The 20,299-nt window shown below is 33.3% G+C and overlaps 1 protein-coding gene across 2 annotated transcripts in view; it reads right to left on the minus strand.

The window, feature by feature from the left end:
- The window catches only part of LOC128559386 (tyrosine-protein kinase TXK-like), a 34,933-nt gene that overhangs the window by 5,607 nt on the left and 9,027 nt on the right, over window positions 1-20,299 (minus strand). For both annotated transcript variants that reach the window (XM_053550751.1, XM_053550750.1), the window contains 2 exons: window positions 12,589-12,804; window positions 1,062-1,163 (listed from right to left, as the gene is read on the minus strand). In XM_053550751.1, coding sequence (XP_053406726.1) covers window positions 1,062-1,163; window positions 12,589-12,804 — 318 coding nt within the window. The remainder of the gene's footprint in view (window positions 1-1,061; window positions 1,164-12,588; window positions 12,805-20,299) is intronic.

The raw sequence follows: 20,299 nt of genomic DNA on the forward strand, positions 1-20,299 counted from the left end.
GCCGTGCCATGAGAAAACCAACATAGTGGCTTTGCGACCAGCATGGATCCAGACCAGCCTGCGCATCCGCACAGTCTGGTCAGGCTCCTGCTGTTTCCTATAAAGCCCATATGGCATTAGAAACTGTTATGCGAACAGCATGGATCCTGACAGAACGCGCGGATCCAGCGGTCTGGACCATCTGGTCGCATACGCCAATTTTGTTTTCCCATGCAGTGCTCATATGGATTTAACCTGGCTTGTAGACATTTTCACCAGTGTTTTTACAATGATACCAGAAATAATTAAATGCACAAATTAAACCTAATTTGTTCACTTATATCTGAATACAACAAAAAATGATTTTTACAAATGGCTGTGTTAAGGCTCTGTACTACTAAAATCTACCGCGTATGATATACCTATTATCTTATGATTAGATAAAGCAAATTTACTGCTGAAGTTGGCCAAAAAAATCCTCATGCAAAAGTATCCAGACACCGTTAATATGATTTCACAAGCATATTCTGTTTTTACTTCTCTTGAGCACTTCAATTCGCATTTTGAAGAATTATTCCAAGTCTAACGTAAATCCTCTGGTTCGTAGGATTTTTTTTTCACCTTTTTGTTGACACCCGCCATTTATTACAACAAACAATGTTAATCTCCTTCTAGGATGGTATACGTGCGTAATTTTCTTTATTTACGGATGCAAGATTAGAACGTTGATTTTTCAATGCCGGGTAAGGACATTTACTGACATCTACCGAGGATGAATGTACCGATTTTTATAAATTGAATTAGGTTCCAATATGGCGGTCAGACTTTTACTGCATCATGTGTCATACAATTACCTGAATTCAAGTAATAACAGAAAATTGGATGTATGACACTCTTTTGCTCTATGTAATAACTTTCCTAGTGGTCAAGCTTGGATCATTTGTCACATATTTTTGCGACATCAAGTAATGTCAGAAAACGGAATGTATGCCACTAATTTGTTCCATGTAATAACTTCTTTCTAATGCCCCTAATTAACTGCATAGATGTGTGGGTAAATGATATATATTCATAGACAATACCTGGGTAAGACTCGAGTAAAGTTTTAATCGTAAGACTGGAACCAGAGTACGGGGATGACGTAGATGCATTATACTGTCCACTTATAACACGAATCTTCTTTCCTGTAGAAAAGTAAACATTTGTCTTGACTTGTGGTTTAATGAATTACAATACATTCATGCCATTTTATACATCAATTACATATTTCATTTATGAATTATTTAAAATGCCTTTTTATCAAGGTATTACATTATCAGTAAAATCTATACAAAGATCAAAAACATAAAATGCAAACCATGCAAAATAACAGCAGACTCGATTTTACTGAGTTAAGGAGAGGTAATGAATTGTGCAACACTGCTAACGCGCCTTAGCACCGGCTTAAGTGGAATTCCATAATAAACTAGAACTGTCACAGGAGTGACTTATACCCCCACCATACGGTCTTGTCACAGACGAATGGCAACCATCAACCATAAGAAATTTAAAAAATACTTAGAATAATATAAAACGACCTTGATACTTAAGGTATTGGACCCGTAATAGAGTTCCTCCTTTTTGAAGAGTATTCAATTCCTACCATAAACATACTTTAGTTTAAACATATTTTATTGCAAACGATATATGTTTATAATACAAATAAACACATGCGTTATTTTAACATTGATTAATGAGAATTAGAAAAGCATGTTAATGTATACATTGAAATCAGAAGCAAAAGGGTTGGGCCACAAGTTTTTCCAACATTAGCGACGGCCCTTCCCCAAAGAGTAGATTAAGGTACCAGACGGATCTAGAATTTAGTATAAACATATATTGTTATACAGAGAATGATGATACAACAAAAAATACAAAACAAAACAAAACAAAAAAAAAATGTCTAGTTCAGTAAAGAATGACAAAAAGCTGAAGGAAAAAAAAACTGATGAAGATTTTGAAACCTGATCAACCTCGATTCTCGTGCCTCGTGTGCCCCGGAATTTACTGTTTTGATTGAGATCAGCGACTAAGTACTTACAATCATGATAAGGTACATGAAAAAAAAATTAGTTATCGGACATTTCAAAGCGTCTAGTTAATTTAATAAATCGCTGGACTTCTTTGAAGAGAGTAGAATTTTCTTCATCGGTTAAATAATCAATACCAAAAAGCAATTTTTTTACTGTTAAGAGGATGATATTGTCTAGTACTGGTAAACAGTTTGGAGTCTTTGGTTTATGTATAACGGACAGCGAAAGAAAAAATGTTCAGCATCTTCACACAAACTACCGCACGTACAGTTTGGGTTATCGCGTAAATGATTGTTGAATAAGTCGTTATTTAAGTTACTGCATTTGTTCGTATTCGGCATGATGCACTTGCAGGAAGCGGTCACCTACAAGAAAATATGTAGGGACAACGGTGGGTTAAATAGATTTAACAGCTTTCTTTTAAATGAGGCGAGAGTTTCTGAATTTCGATTTTTCTATATCTAAATCATTCCAAAGCTTAATAGATGATGGCAGTACTGATCTGGAATAAATTTCAAGACGACGGGCAACAGTTGCGTAATCGAGATGATTTCTCAAGTTGTACGAATTCGTGTCACTAACCATATCAGGTAAAAGTTCATTTAAATAGCTCGGTAAATCGCCATTTTTGTATTTGAAAATAAGAACTAGTTTTTGTAATTTACGTCTATCGGAAAAAAGAAACCCAGCCAATTTCATTTATCAGGTTATTTATGGAAACAGATCTTGTTAAACCGGTTACTGTTCTAGCAGAATCGTATTGGATTTTCTCAAGCAATTCTTTTTCGTATGCTGTACAATTATCCCAAATAATAGAAGCATACTCTAAAATTGCCTTACGTAGGAGATGAAATATTGATTGAGAGTTGCTCTTTTAAGTTTAAATTTTAAAAATTTCATTGTCCCTAATACTTTAGAATGCTGAAGAAACTATGTTTGAAATATGTGTGTCAAGTACCATCGTCACAAAATGTAACTCCAAGATGTTTGTGTGTTTGAACATAGCTGAGCTGAACATTGTCAAAAAGTAAGGAGGTCTAGCAATATTGTTTTTGGCCAGAGTAAAAAACATTACTTCTGTTTTAGAGGGATTAAAATTTACTAGCCATTTTTTGAGCCCAATTTGATATCATATGTAAATCATGTTTAGTATTGTTTCTGTATATTCAACATTGTCAGAACTAACGGCGAGTGAACTGTCGTCAGCATACAGCCGAGATATACTTAAAAGAGACTCGGTAATGTCTTTTACGTAAATAAGAAAAAACAAAGGCCCTAAGACTGATCCTTGAGGCACTCCTGCATTTACTTGTGTTTCACAAGAATAGGAAGATCCAATAAAAACAGTTTGGGTTAGATTGTTCAGATAACTAGTGATCCAGTTTATTATGTTTCCGTTTATACCACATTGTCTAAGTTTGAAAGTGAGTCCTGAATGCCATACCCTATCAAAAGCTTTACTTATGTCGCAGAATATAATACAAGTAGACTTTCGTCCATCAAAAGCCGAACAAATTTGATTAATATAATCAATTAACTGGTAACCGTCGAATGGCCTGGAAGAAAACCTGACTGTTTATCATATATAAGATCATTTGCATGTAAGTAGTTGTATATGTATTTGAACACCACTCGTTCCATGACTTTACCCACGCAACTTATAAGAGATATAGGACGGTAGTTTTATCACCTTTTTTAAAAAGAGGCATTACATGTGCACCTTTCCACAAATCCGGATAAATGTATTCTTGAATTGACCTATTAAAAATAATAGTTAATGGTATACAAATTGTTTTACGCGTTTCCTTTAACATGCAATGACTTATTTCATCCGGCCCGTTGCTTTGTTTATGTTAAGGTTAGACAGGACATCAATAGTATTTTGTTCAGTTATTGTGATAGTTTGTAGTTGTTGTCAGTTTTTCTAGAAAAAGTTGATAAACTTGCTTGCGAGTCGTCAACATTTGAAACTGACGAAATATAATCGTTTAAAGTATTAGCTTTCTCAATATCAATAAAGGAGGGATAAAATCACATTTTGATGAATTTTCTTTGACGAGCATTTTAACGATTTTCCAATATTGGCGAGGATCATTAAATTAATATCATTTAGCGTAAATTCAATGTTATTAAAGAACATTTCTTTTGCATGTTTTTTCATATTGTTAACTTTATTACGTATTTGTTTGAAACGTATCCAATCGAATGATTTACGAGAGTTTGTCGCTATTCGTTTTAAACGGTCACGTTTTCTAGATATTTTACGTATTTCAGAGTTATACCAAGGTCGGTCTCGTGGGCGAACGGTTACATATTTATAAGGGACGTTCGATTTAACTAAGTCTAGAAACGTTTGGGTAAATTTCAAAGTAGCCGAATTTATATCTTCACTGCGTAGGAAAGACCAGTCAGTGTTACGTATGGATTCGTAATTAGCATTATTATAATTCCAGACACGTCTTTTGTATGATGTGTTGGTATCGCAAATCGCTTTAAGATATACGTAGGTGCCATAATGATCACTAATATGATTGTCGGTTTCGAAAGTACCGGAGTGAAGATATGATATGTTTCTTGTAAGTCCAATGGGGTCCAGTAACGTTCTTGAGTATGTACTAATTCTAGTAGGTTCAGTAATGATATTTTCCATATTATTTAAAGTTAAAACATCTCTATATTTGTTATTATTCATGTTTAACTGGTCTTCATTAATGTCACCTACTGTTATTATTTTATGGCATAATTCTGTCGCTAGTTCAATGCAAATGTTAAATCAATTCCAAAATTCTACAGGGGTATTAGGTAGGCGATATATATTACATAATAGATATGTTTCGTTTTTGTTTCTGAATTCAACCCACAAAGACTCTGGAAGTAAATATTCTAGTTCTTGGACACGTCTGGATATTAGATGCGGCGAGACATATGTAAGTAGACCACCTGAATGGGTAGAATTGTCCTTTCTGTGCAATTTGTCAAATCCATCAAGCATAACTGTATTATCTTGTATATCGACTGAAAGTTTGCTTTCTGTAAAACATAAGATGTCATAATCAGAAAAATGTGTTTTTATGTAATCTAGTTTATTTCGCATGCTTCTAATATTTTGATGAAAAATAGAGATTGTCGAATTTTCTTCATTGTTATTTGGCCCCGGATTTAACTCAACGTCTCCAGAAATTACAAGCAAAAACTGAAATATAAACGTGTAATAGGCAAAAACGGATATAGTTTTGCTAGGAGGATCGCTTGAATGGTATATTTTGTTTTCTGGAAAGGCTTGTGAATGGTAAAGGCAGAGTTGATGACTATGACAGGTAAGTAGTACAACTATAAACGAAAAGTAATAGTTGTATATAAAGGTATTCGATTTTGGTACAATTTTCTTTATGTACGATTGTGTACGCAATAAGAAACCTAAAACTGTGGTAATGAAAAAGTGAATTGGACGCATAATAAAGATATACGATTTTGAGAGCCGCTGTAGTCTCATATGAAATAGCCCTATAGCCGATCTGTACGAAGCTAGGTCATCACCTGTTAGGTAATAGATAATAAACCTACTTTGACTGCAATTTTCAGTGTGTGTGTATGTGTGTGTGTGTGGGTGTATAAGCAATTTCTTGCTGTTCAAAGTAAATTTACCTCTGAATCAAGGGGGTAGAGTTAGACATCTTTAAAAATACTGAGTTACATGCGGTAAAAGTTCTCTATTTTGCCTTCATTCTTTAGATTACACATTGTGGAAGAAATGCAGGTAGGTTTTACTTCTGCCCCAAGATTATTTTTGAATAAAGTGAGCAAAATTCAAAACAGACCCACAGGATTCAACCTTAATTGTTCAATGTTGGAGTTAGAATTCTGTCTCATTAAATCTGTTTACTTAAGGCACACTAGAAAAAATATATATTTGCAGTTTTATTTTGTGTTTTATAAATGTTTAACAATAGTTTGATATTTCTTTTATCAAAATTAATGTTGTAATGAATTCTCTGCAAATGTTTTAGATAGTGGTCATCACATTGAAATTTGTCTCTACTTGAGCTTGAGGAAATACCATAAATTACACAAAATTTACAAACAAGAGGGCCATGAAGGCCCTGTATCGCTCACCTGACCTATTGACCTAAAGACCATCAAGATTAACATTCTGACCAAGTTTCATTAAGATATGGTATAAATGTGGCCTCTAAAGTGTAAACTAGCTTTTCTTTTAATTTGACCTAGTGACCTATTATTTTACTCGACATGACCCAGATTCAAACTGGACCTTGAAGTCATCAAGATTACCATTCTGACCAAGTTTCATGAAGATACAGTCATAAATGTGGCCACTACAGTGTTAACAAACTTTTCCGTCAATTTGACCTAGTGACGTAGTTTTTGACCCCACCTGACCCAGATTTGAATCTGACCTATAGACCATCAAGATTAACATTCTGACCTAGTTTCATTAAGATATTTTCATAAAGGTGGCATCTACAGTGTAAACTAGCTTATTTTGATTTGATCTGGTGACCTAGTGTTTGATCCTACATAACCCAGATTCAAACTGGACCTTGAGAATATCAAGATTACCATTTTGACCAAGTTTCATAAAGATACAGTCATAAATGCGGCCTCTACAGTGTTAACAAGCTTTACCTTTACCTCGGTGACCTAGTTTTTAACCTGACATGACCCAGATTTGAACTTGACCTAAAGATTATCAAGATTAACATTCTGACTAAATTTCATGAAGATACAGTCATAAATGTGGCCTCTAGAGTGTTTACAAGCTTATCCTTTGATTTGACCTAGTGACCTAGTTTTTGACCCCACCTGACCCAGATTCAAATTTGACTTATACAGCCTCAAGACTAACATTCTGACCAAGTTTCATTAAGATATAGTCATAAATGTGGCCTCTACAATGTAAACTAGCTTTTCCTTTGATTTGACCTGGTGACCTAGTTTTTGACCCTACATAACCCAGATTCAAACTGAACCTTGAAATCATCAAGATTAACATTCTCACCAAATTTCATGAAGATATAGTCATGAATGTGGCCTCTACAGTGTTAACAAGCTTTGCATTTTATTTAACCTGGTGACCTAGTTTTTGTCCCCAGATGACCCAATATCAAACTCATCTAAGATTTTACTAAGGGCTACATTCTGACCAAGTTTCATTAAGATTGGGCTAAAAATGTATCCTCGAGAGTGTTAACAAGTTTTTTCTTTGATTTAACCTGGTGACCTATTTTTAACCCCAGATAACCCAATATCAAACTTGTCCAAGATTTTATTTAGGGTAACATTCTGATCAAGTTTCATTAAGATTAGGCCAAAATTGTGACCTCTAGAGTGTTAACAAGCTTTTCCTTTGATTTGACCTGTTGACCTAGTTTTTGACCCCAGATAACCCAATATCAAACTCATCCGTTATGGTATTGTGCCAGGTGTAGGCTGCATATTTCTGAGCTCCTAAGTTTTGACTGTTTTCAACTGTTTCTGCTTTATGTAGAATATTGAAATTTTGCAGTTGTGTGCAGAAAATAGCTAGGATTGTGTTTTTGTGTTTATTTCTTGGATTCATTTTGTGCTTTTTGAGAAATTTAGATTTTAAAAGCAAAAGTTGTATATATTGTGATATTTTATACACGTGCATTTTACCTATAGCAATGATGAGTGAACACGTATTAATGCGGATTAAATATTAAAGATCAACTTAATCAGTGACTGCCCAGGGTAGTCGACCTAATCCTATTGTCATAGAACAAACAAAGCAATTACGGATTCAGAAATACAAAAGAGGAAAGAGAGGTGGTCAAAATCGTGTGAGAAGGACATGGGATAATAATCAAGGAGTGAATGAAAATAATTTGCAAACTTTACCACAAGAAATTCCCGCTGTGATTCAAACAAGATGCTTCTCAAATAGGTATAATAATGAAATAAATATGAATAATATTACAAAGATAAAATGTGAATCTCTAAACATAACAAAAGGTCAGAAAACACTAAAAGTATGTCCTATAAACCCAAGATCTGTAAAAAACAAAACAATACCACTTTGTGATTTTATCCTTTCAAACGATTTTGACGTTGTTGCCATCACAGAGACATGGCTTGACAATACCGTGGAAAAACATGCAGTAGTGAGCTTGTCCCTGACGGGTATTGCATGAAGCAAGTCCTTCGTCTCGGGAAAATTCGAGGAGGCGGACTCGCCATTATTTATAAGTCCAATATAGAATTTAAAATGCTGACATCTTCCGGTGATGGACTTCTCAACATTTGAGCACATTGATTGTAACATTGCTACAAATAAGAACTCCTTACGACTTTCAGTCGTATACAGACCACCACCATCACAAAAAAAAACGGTTTCAGTACTAATGAATTCCTTCAGCACAAAGGGCCTCTGTTTCTTTCAAAATACGCTACAATTGACAAGCCAATAGTTATTGTTGGCGACTTAAACTTTCATCTAGACATACCTACGGGTCGTGACGTTTCCAAGTTCAACAACTGTCTAGAAACATTCGGTATGGAGCAACATGTTCAAGGACCAACACATGTTGCAGGACATACTTTGGATGTTCTTATTATAAGAGACACTGAAAATATTAGATCAAATACAGAAGTTACTGACCCAGGACTCTGATGGGAAGATATCACGTGACCATTTCGCTGTGGTATTTCATATTCAAGCAGAAAAGCCTGCTCCAATAAAGAAAACTGTGACCTTTCGAAAGTTGAGATCAATTGACATTGAATCATTTAAAAACGAAATAAAATCTTTGGAGATTCTTGACACGAACACGTTAATTTCTGATGTTGACAAGCACGTGGAGTCAGTAAACAACAGTTTGATATCACTCGTTGACAGCATACCCCTTGGCTTACTAAAACAATAGTGCTTATAGACAGACTTGTCCATGGTATAATGAAGAACTACACGAAGCCAAACATTTGAAACGAAAACTTGAACGCAAATTGAGAAAAACAAATCTGACAGTGGATCATTGGATATACAGAAATTACTGTGCTTCTGTGAATAAATTGCTGAAACAAACACGTGTAAATTTCTATTCTGAAAAGATAGAGTCCTGCGGACGAGATCAGAAAACTTTATTCAAAGTGACAAAGAATCTTCTTGGTAGAGTCGAGGAGGCCGTGCTGCCAACATCTTCCTCTTCCAAAGAACTAGCGCAAACTTTATATAAAATTGATGGAATAAGAAATAAAATTAGGTCAGAAACAGAATTACAAACCGGTGTTACCACCGAGGAAATTTCGAACACGCAAATAGATAAACTTGTTGAATCACTCCAGTCTCACAGGATGAAGTCAAAATGTTATTTCAAAATCTGCAAGTAAATCGTGTGAGCTAGATCCACTTCCAACATGGCTTTTAAAGGAATGCTTAGAAGAACTGCTACCATTTCTCACTAAAATAATCAATTATTCTTTGGAGAAAGAATATGTACCGAAATACTTCAAAAGTTCGTTGATCAGACCACTCATCAAAAAGTCAGATCTAGATGCAAATGTTCTGAAGAACTACAGACATGTATCTAATTTACCGTACGTGTCTAAAATACTTGAAAAGGTAGTCGATGCCCGTTTGGAAAGCCACTTGTCTTTGAACAGTCTCCACGAAGAACACCAGTCTGCATACAGAAAATTTCACTCCACTGAGACTGCATTACTGAAGGTTCAAAATGACATTCTCAACTCCCTTGATCAAATGATGTAACAATGTTAGTGATGCTTGACCTTCGGCTGCTTCGATACCATCGACCACAAACACTATTGCACCGATTCATGACCACATTGGTATCGCAGGGAAACCACTTGAATGGATAACTTCATATCTGAGCGAACGCTACCAAACAGTGACCATAGATAGTGAATTGTCAAAACCAGTGCAAATGACATACTGTCCCACAGGGTCGTTCTCGGACCAAATGTTTCACAATGTACACTAAACCAGTTGGTACAATATGCAAGAAAATGACTAAATCATATTTTACGCCGACGATGGGCAGCTTTATTTATCTTTCAAACCAACAAATCCGGTCTCTCAAAAGCATCTTTACGCTGTGTTGAAAACTGTCCGCAGAAATCGTATCTGGATGAACAGCAACATGTTTGAAAATCAATGCCGATAAAACTGAGACATTGTATTTACCTCTCAAAGAAACGAAAAACATATTGAATCGGTTAATGTGAAAATTGAAGAAGAGAACATTAAACCATCTAAATGTGTAAGGAATCTTGGTGCTTTTCTAGACTCCAAAATGAGCATGGAAAAACATATTAACTCAGTTTGCAGATCAGGGTACGGACAGCTACGTCAAATAGGTCACATCAGGAAATATCTAAATATAGATGCTACAAAATCTCTAGTAAATTCACTCGTCACTTCACGCCTTGATTATTGCAATGCGCTCTTATATGGTGTTCCGAAAGTCTTGCTGAATAGACTTCAAAGTCTTCAGAACACTGCAGCTCGAATTATAACGAGAATATCGCGTTATGATCACATTACGCCGGTATTAAAAGAACTGCATTGGATACCAGTTACTCATAGAGTGGACTTTAAGATTCTAGTTCACACATACAAAGCACTGCATGACCAATCACCGATCTATGTTAAAGACTTGCTTGAACTCTATCAGCTAGCAAGAAATTTGAGATCCAAGAACAACTCAAAACAACTAGTTGTTCCAAAAAGCAAAACTGTGAAGTACGGTGATCGTAGTTTTTCATCAGCTGCACCGAAGTTATGGAATGCTCTTCCGGCTACCATTAGAGACGCTAAAAGCTTGGATGCTTTCAAACGATCATTGAAAACACACTTTTTCTTCAAGGTCTATTGAAACTCACTTTGCACTGGAAAACAAGCTTTGCAATGGAAATCATTTCCTATTGTTAATTGTTCTTTAAAATATCTAGTACAATTAAAATGTAGAGTAAAACCTGATTCAGGCTAAATACCTTTTATTGCTGATATATATTTTGTGTTGTATTGTATGTCCATATCATTCTGTGATATGTAGTTTGTACAGCGCTTTTGAACGTTTATTTTATAGATAAAAAGAGCGCTATAAAAATCTGGTAAATAATAAAGATTTCATTGAGGGTAACATTCTGACCAAGTTTCATTAAGATTGGCTCAAATTTGTGACCTCTAGAGTGTTAACAGTCAAATTGTTGACGACGATGACGACAACGGACGATTGACGACGGACGACGACGAATGACGGACACAGGGCGATCACAAAAGCTCACCTTTGAGCACGAGTGCTCAGGTGAGCTGAAAACGGCACTGTAAAAGTTGTTTAAAATTTGCAACACAGTGCGAAACATGGTCAACTTTAAGAATATACCAAGCAAATGCTATTTTTTAAACATTACTATTAGGGGTCCAATACCTTAAAACAAAATTTTACTCGTCTTTGGAGTATTTCATCCTGGGCTTCCTCGACACATATAAGTAATACTAGTATATATGCCCAGTATGGGGGATGAGGTAAATATAAAAATCTCTAATATAAGAGACACACTAAAAATGAATACAAAAAAGTGTCTTACTGACACATGCTTCCACAGAAAAATGTTTTTACTTTTTACACAGGACTAATAATAGAAAAATACCTAAAATATTGAAAATCTAAAAATAGAATTTCTAAAAATAGACTAATTCTTGGAATTTCAGGGAAGTAACTCAGTATAAAAGTTAAAAAAGGTTACTTCCCTTTGGCTCTAAGCCAATCAGACTGATATATAGTGAAATGCATCAAAATTAGCCTTAAATTCAAAGTAAAAGGGGGCATAATTCATGAAGGAAATTGGTGTCAGAGTTACGTATCTTGTGTCACATGATGTGGGTGATGAGGTGGAACATCTATTTTAAGTCTGAATCAATTCCATTTAGTAATACTTGAGATATGGTGAAAATACATGAAAATTTACCTTAAATTCTAAGTAAAAGGGGGCATAATTCATGAAAAGTTGGTGTCAGAGTTATGCACCTTCTGTCACAAGATGGGGGTGATAAGCAGGAACATCTATTTTAAGTTTGACTCAATTCCATTTAGTAATAGCTGAGATATAGAGAAATGCATCAAAATTTACCTTAAATTCTAATTAAAAGGGAATATAATTCATGACAAATTGGTGTCAGAGTGATACATCTTGTGTCATATGATGTGGGTGATAAGGTAGAACATCTATTTTAAGTTTGAATCAAATCCATTTAGTAATAACTGAGATTTAGTGAAAATGCATCAAAATTAACCTTATATTCTAAATAAAAGGGGCATAATTCATGAAAAGTTGGTGTCAGAGTTATGCACCTTGTGTCACATGATGTGGGTGATAAGGTGATACATATATTTTAAGTTTGAATCAAATCCATTTAGTAGTAACTGAGATAATAGATTATTTCATGTATACAAATATGCTGTGTAATAACTGGTTATATCTTTCAAATGTAAATGTTGGCATAAAAGACTTTGAGTAAATTATACTTTCTTTTGATTACCTTTGTTTGTACAAATTTTTCCAGGTTCTATATTACACCTCTCAATAAGAGAGGTTTTCACGACTTTTCCAACGTTACTTCTCAGACGCTTACAAAACGCATCAGCAATTTCTTTTGGCGTCCTGGTTCTCACCAGAGTCTGCTGAGGTTGAATAAATGCCACAGGATTTATTCTAGTGTATTCATTTTCAACCCCTTTGGTAGTATGTGATGGAGCTAGAGAAAAATGAGATACACAAATTATAGGCATGCATATTTATAACACACACAAATTATGCATAGCATCGGCAAGACTTTTTAACGAGTGTGATTAACGAGTTATGATTAACGAGTTATTCAAAGTAAATATTTGTTTTCATCTTGTTAGAACGAATATGTTTATGAGAAAAATATCTGATGTCTATAAGATTGTGGCTGCCAATTTAATACAGACAGACTCAACTGTACTGTGAATATTTATATGGTTTAAGTCACAACGACACTAGTTTAGGTCAAATCGTTGCTTCCTCTGGAAGGTCATTCAGACATGGACAGATACCATGGACAGATACCATAGAAGACCCGTTTGTCGGTCAATAGCTATACATGGCTATTGTAGTCTATATTATGTAACTTTTTTTTTTTTGTAATTTATATTTCATTTCTAGAGACTTCATTTTATAAGTTCACATATATCATGAATAAATCAGTAAAGAGTTAACCACATGATGATGATACGTTAAATAACGAACAGCCAATTGTACATATTACATGGTGACCACAGTCAATGAATAACAATAATAATACTCATATATTCCTATTGCCAGCAAATATTTGAAGGTAGATAAAAGCTGTAGTTAATATTAACGACTTTCTAGCTTGTAAACAAGAAAAAGCAAGATAAAAGCTGTAGTTAATGATACAGACTTTCTGGCTGAGTTGTTTCCCTTTCTAAGACTGCTTTAGATCACAAGAAAAAGCAGATGATAGGTTAAAATATTTATATAAACATATTTAGTTATTACCATTCTTTTAAAATTTTAATTTCCGTTTATAATAATCTTTCTTATTATTGATACAAGTGATAACAGCTTGGCTGGGCCTTTTCAGATTAAACAAATTTCATTCTAAAACTATGTATTGAGGAATAAGTAAATGACTTTAAAGTACACTGAACATGATCAGGACTATAGAACTGTTTTCAGAGTTATAGAGAAAAACAGTACAAAGTCTGGCTTGTAAGACCAAAGTTGTCAGTTGCTACTGTAATAGTTTGAATACTATACTATAGAAGTACTCCAGGGAAAACAAAGGCAAGAGGGTTCAGTGCATGAGTTTTCAACCTGTGTGACCGGGTGTTTTTGGAGGGAGTGGGCTTCAACCTACTTTTAACTTGATAGCGCTTTGACTTTCAATATTATGATATATAAAGTATAAAAGGTAGCATAAAAAGAGAATTTCTTTAAAAAAACTTATCAAGGGAAGTGGTCTCTCCATTGACTTTCGAAATTCTGTAACTTTAAAGTTTTAACTGCATTGTACTTATTTACTTTAAATAAGTTTCAGTCCTTCTATGTTTGGCAAAGCATTTTTCATTTTACACGATAAATATATGATTTACATGAAATTAGGATAGTGTTAAGTACTGGAAATAATCAATTACCAAATAAGATGTCGGTATGTGCCCAGTTTGCACCTATTGTAATTGATGAACACTTGCTTTGAATCCAATTTATAACATTTAACCAGAACGTAGCTATAAATGGACACTCATAAAAAAGATGTAAAATAGTTTCTGTAGCTCTATGACAAAAGGAGCGTTAGTTATCATTAACAATACCCATTTTGTAAAAAAGATGATTTGTTCCTAAACTTCTGAGATTGATTCTGTACTGTAACTACAGTAGTTTTGAATCTGTTGTAACTTTAAAAGGTAAACTGTACATCTTTTGCCAATCAAAGTTAACAGGATTTATCTCATTTATCCATTTTTGCTGAGATATTGGTTTGTGTTTCGTTACAATATATATCGTACATAAACCTACATCCCTGTTTTTGTTTCAGAATAATTTTAGACAAAGGAGTTTGTAATGGGATGTCTTCCGTCTTTGCTTTACGTGAAACATGAAAAGTTTGTAAATAAGCTCGGATTGCAGTAACAATATTATTATAAAGCAAAAAGTTATTTCATAGCAGATTTCCATCTTTGCCCATAAAGTCATTTACTAAAAACACGTTTACAAATGAAATTTCTAAATAGTTTTCTGCCTGTATGAAATTTATGACTACTAAAAACGGGCTCTGAAAAAAAAAATTCAACTTGCTGGAGTATTTAGAAAAAGTAATTGGTGTATTCCTGAGAACACATCTTTCCAAAATGGGTTTTTAACTTCTGATACTTTCTTTTGTAAAAATGTATTCCATATTTTTCAATAGAGTTAATCCATGAGTATATACTACTTACTAGATCATAATAAGAGGAGTTACTTTTCAAATACCTTCTAAACCATGAACATTTCATGGCCATTATGAATTTTTCAATGTCAATTACTCTTAATCCCCCTTAAAGTCTTGCTTTACTGTATCTCGTTTTACTTCATCTGGGCTATTATTCCACAAAAACCTAAAGAACACATCCACTATTTCCTTTATTATTTCACGCGACGGGATAGGAAGACTAGCAAAAAGATGATTAATTTTTGGTAGTGCTAATGTTTTCAAAACATCATTTTTTCCAATAGGAGTTAAAATCCTTTTAGACCAAATTTTTAATTTCCTCAATTTTTGGGCCAAAATTTAGTTGTACAATATCTTCTAAGTCTGTTGTAAAATTTACTCCCAACAACTTAAAGGTACTTTCCCACTGAAGAGACAAATCTGAACAAATACAGTGATTACTGATCCTTAAAGCACCAATCCAATTTTGTTTTATCTACATTTACATGAAGGCCTGAAATTTCTGCATAGATCTTTAACATGTTTACAGTATTTCTCACTGACTTTGCTGAACCATCTAGCAAAACTGTGGTGTCGTCTGCATATTGTGACAGTAAAAAAACTGATTGAATATTTTAATACCTTTTATTTATCAAAAGAGAAAGTATTTCAGCACAGAGGATGAATAGATAAGGAGACAATGGATCGCCTTGGCGACAGCCACGATGTACATAGAACCATTCAGCTAGATGACCATTTACAGTTACACAAGACTGAATAAATTTTTGCAAAAGACTTGAATCCAATTTAGAAAACCACCACCAAAATTAAAGCATCTTAGTACATTAAACAACCTTAAGTAGCATTCCTGGGATATTTAGTTCTTGTGTGCAGCTCATTACACCATAGATTAGTCTTAATGTTATTACCAATAAATCTCCCTTTCAAAAATTACTACTTTATTTTTTAACTTATCACTATATCAAGAACTTTTTTTCATTCTATTGGCTATACTAGATGAGGCTATTTTGTATACAACATTTAACAATTAAATAGGTCTCCAGTTTTTCAGCAATAATTTATCTTTAATACCTTTTGAAATGCATGTAATTACTCCTTGCTTTTGTGTTATTGATAATTCTTCATTTTCAAAAGAGTAGTTCATTGACCTTACTAAAATATACTTATATGAATCAGGGTTGTAGTAATGCTAATGCTAATGCATTAATAATGCATTATTTTTTTCAAATAATGCCAAGTAATGATTAATGCCACAATTCTAGCATTAGAAATAATGCTAATTTAATGCCAAAGTTAGTAATGCTAATGCTTAGCATTACTTAGGCATTATTTTCTGCATCACTGGAAATCCCAGGTTCAAGTTAACTTGGTGTGAACAAGATCAGATCCAGAGATATACCATAAAAACAAAGAAAAATATCAAACAGGGAATGCCACGCACCAAAAGCGCAACCTCTTCAAAACGAACCCCCCAGCACGCAAACGCGTGCACCACACACACACACACACACACACACACACACTCAAAGCTTCAAAACGAACAACACACACACACTCAAAGCCAACACATAAGGACAAGACGAACAATAAGCATACACACACGCGCGCACACAAAGTCAACATACAAGGACAAAACGAACAAACAAAGGAACACAGTGGGGCACCGCCTTGGAACGGTCAGTGGCAAAAACTGACATAAACCTCAATCTGAAGGACATAAAACTCAATCCAAATGTTCAGGTATGCACAATATTCTGCCTAAATACTGATAAAATTTAAATCATAAATCATGGGCTATCTAGTTATGAAACATTTTTGAACATACAATTTTAATTAAAACACTAGCACTATTTGTTTGTAACCAATTAAATTTTCAATAACATTCACAGTGTATCTAACGCAAATTAATGCATTGAACTATACATTTATAATCTGGGACAGATCCAAAGCCCAAAATCATAATAACAATTAAAGTGTGACATAATTAGTTTTGTCAACCAAAATATCAAACAGAATCTACTATTATCTTTTGACACCTTTTTATCAATTAACAGTATGCCGTTATCATTCCAAACTTTATTTTCCAACTTAGGTTTACATCAAGTAAACAACATAAGCATCATTTTCATAGTTATACAGTGGATAATGGCGGCATATCATATTAACAAATTGCAGTTCAATGGAGAACGACAAACATAATATATATAGCAGTCTGATAAATGTATGCGATACTACAAAGCCTATCAATTGGTGATAATGTATGTGTTCTACCAATGTTCCAATAAATATATTAGCGTAAAAGTTCTTAATAATTACATCGACAAATATACTTAATTTGTTCAGTACAGTTATATTTGTGCTCGAAAACAATTCTTCCAATTTGAAGAAGTTCGGATTAACATAGAAATAGCGTTTCAAATACTTTTTTCTTTCATTAACAAATTTTTGGCAATAAAAAATCATCTCCTACATCATTATTACAAAAAGTACATTTTCTTTCAGAAGATGGTATTCCCTGCCATCTTCCCATTTCCACAGGTAACCTATGGTTTCTAGTAAAAAAAAACCGCATAATCGATAGACTACGTTAAGATGACAAAAGATTGATGTAAGCGCTTCTATGAAAATTAGTTTTAATAGCTTTGTAAATATTAGTGCTTGGTGTAATCTGTATATCAGAATTCCATTTCTGTATAAAATTGTCTTTAAAAAACTCTGACTATACCATACACCCGGAAATCCGGATGAACATAATAAATATTTAATATTGTCGATCCACTGGGACCTGACAGTACCTGAAATATTCATTTCATATATCATTCTGTAAACTTTACAAGATAATTTTTCAGTATTTTCATTAGAACATTTAATAAGTTTTGCTCAAAACGACATAACTCTTCTATAGATATCAATACATACTGGAAAGATACCAAGTTCACCATATATCATATATGACGGTGTTGACTTCTTAAGCTTAAAAATATATTTGTAAAATTTCAACTGAACCTTTTTCAATACAATTAACATTTCCAAAACCCCAAATTTCACAATCATACAGTAATACCGGTTTTACCATCTTATTAAAGAGATCTATTTGCAGTTCATATGACAGATTAAGGGGTTTATTTTTTTTCGAAAAAGAAAACAACGCTTTATTTCCCTGGTCTATATATTTCTTTATTGTAAGAAAAGATCCACCCTTGATAAAATAAATGCCAAGGTACTTGTAATCCTTGACGATTTCTACCTGACTGTTTCCAATATAAAAATTCAAATTTCGTCTGGTTCTACCTTTACCAAAAATAAGTATTTTTGTTTTGTCAACATTAATTTTCAATTTCCACTGGTCACAATATGATTTAAAAACATTTAAGGCATTTTGTAAATCGTTTTCAGATTCCGCAAATATCACAGTATCATCTGCATATAAAAGAATCAATAATTTCAAGTATATATGCAAAGTTTCGGCATTTAAAGTTTTGCTAAATCCCTCAACATTTCTTTCACATAGAAATTTTTCTAAGGCATTTAAGAATATACTAAATAAAAATGGTGACAAATTTTCGCCTTGTCTCACACCGACATTACAATTGAAAAAGTTTGTACAGCCTTCACTGGTTACCACCTTGGACTTAATATTACTATATAAGTTATGTATGACATTAAAACATTTTCCATTTATTTATCTTTTCCCGTTGCAGTTTATACCACAAGCCATTTCTCCAAACAGAGTCAAATGCCTGTTTGAAATCTACAAAACAACAATACAGTTTCTTTTTACTAGACTGTACAATATCTATCAAGCTCTTCAGTATAAATAAATTATCACAAGTTGAGTGAGACTTTCTAAAACCTGCCTGTGAAGATGTTATTATTCGTACACTTTCAGCATATGAATTTAATCTATTATTCAAGATACATGTGAATAGTTTTCCAAAACAACTCAAAAGTGATATAGGCCTATAATTTCCAGGTAAGCAAGGGTCACCTTTATTTTTATATATTGGTTTAACTATACCAATAGTCCAAGATTCTGGAATTACTCCAGTATCAAATACAAGATTAAACAATTTACAATATATTGGAAGCATAATATTAGAAGATGCTTTGATCTGTTCATTTACAATATTGTCAATACCTGGATCTTTGCTATTTTTAAGAGATTTAATAGCTTTTAATATTTCAGTTTCAGTAATTGCCGAATTAATCTCTTCTGTTAAAATGTCATTTTGTTCAGTAATAAACGGACCATCTGTTTCGTTGACAGAGTCCTCTGTATTCAAATTACTACAAAACTCGAAAAAGGCATTTAGACTTGCACTTGTTTTTGCTACCTGAACTTTAGGATTTATAATTTTCCAATAAAGTTTCGGATTGCCAGATTTTAATGCCTTTAGATTTTCCATTCTTTCATGGGTATAAAGATGTTTTGCGTAATGTATCGATTTTTTTAGATTTTTTACTGACTGTTTTAAGAAGCTTTCTATAATATTCCGTTTTATACATATTATACGCTTTTCTAGTTTTGTGATAAACATTTCTAGCATTTCTACATGAAGCATCAAACCAAGGATTAGTATTAATTACATTTTTAATTTTATTTGGCTTATTTTTCCTGACAGTCAATGTTCCAAATGACTGTCTAGAACTGTTATCAAAGATTTTCCTTATTTCTGTAACAATATCATTTAAGTCATCTGTAGAAATAATACTATTATATGCCAAATTTTCTATCCGAATTTCTATTTCAGCAATTTTTAAGATATCTAAATTTTCAATAAATAACTCAGATTTATCAAAGTTCCATAGTTTTGTAACAGGTTCCATACTTATATCATTAGGATTGTTATTTACATTTGTTACATGACTATCTACGTCATCTTTACATTTTAATGATACTGCTATTGTGCAATGGACATCAGAAAAATAAATCACAGAAATCAAAAACCTCCAATTCCTGAATATGCTTAAAGACATGAGAAGTTGATAAAAAATAATCAACAACACTTGCATTTTCTACATGTAGTTTTAGGATTGGGTGAGTCTGGCTCTACTCTGCCGTTTAAAATAAACAAATTATTATCTTTACAAAAAACTAACATTTGATACCCATAGCCATTTAATGAGGTATCGGCTGATTTTCTATTTAAAGGGATATGAAATAATTCAAAATTTTTAAAAATAACTGTCTCTTCAAAGTACAATTCATCAAATTCCGCAAGATTAGATAAAAAACTGTCAACTGTTACGGAATCTTGTCTATCGCTACATCTAG

This window comes from Mercenaria mercenaria, chromosome 9 (assembly GCF_021730395.1).
Source record: "Mercenaria mercenaria strain notata chromosome 9, MADL_Memer_1, whole genome shotgun sequence".
Lineage (NCBI taxonomy): Eukaryota > Metazoa > Mollusca > Bivalvia > Venerida > Veneridae > Mercenaria > Mercenaria mercenaria.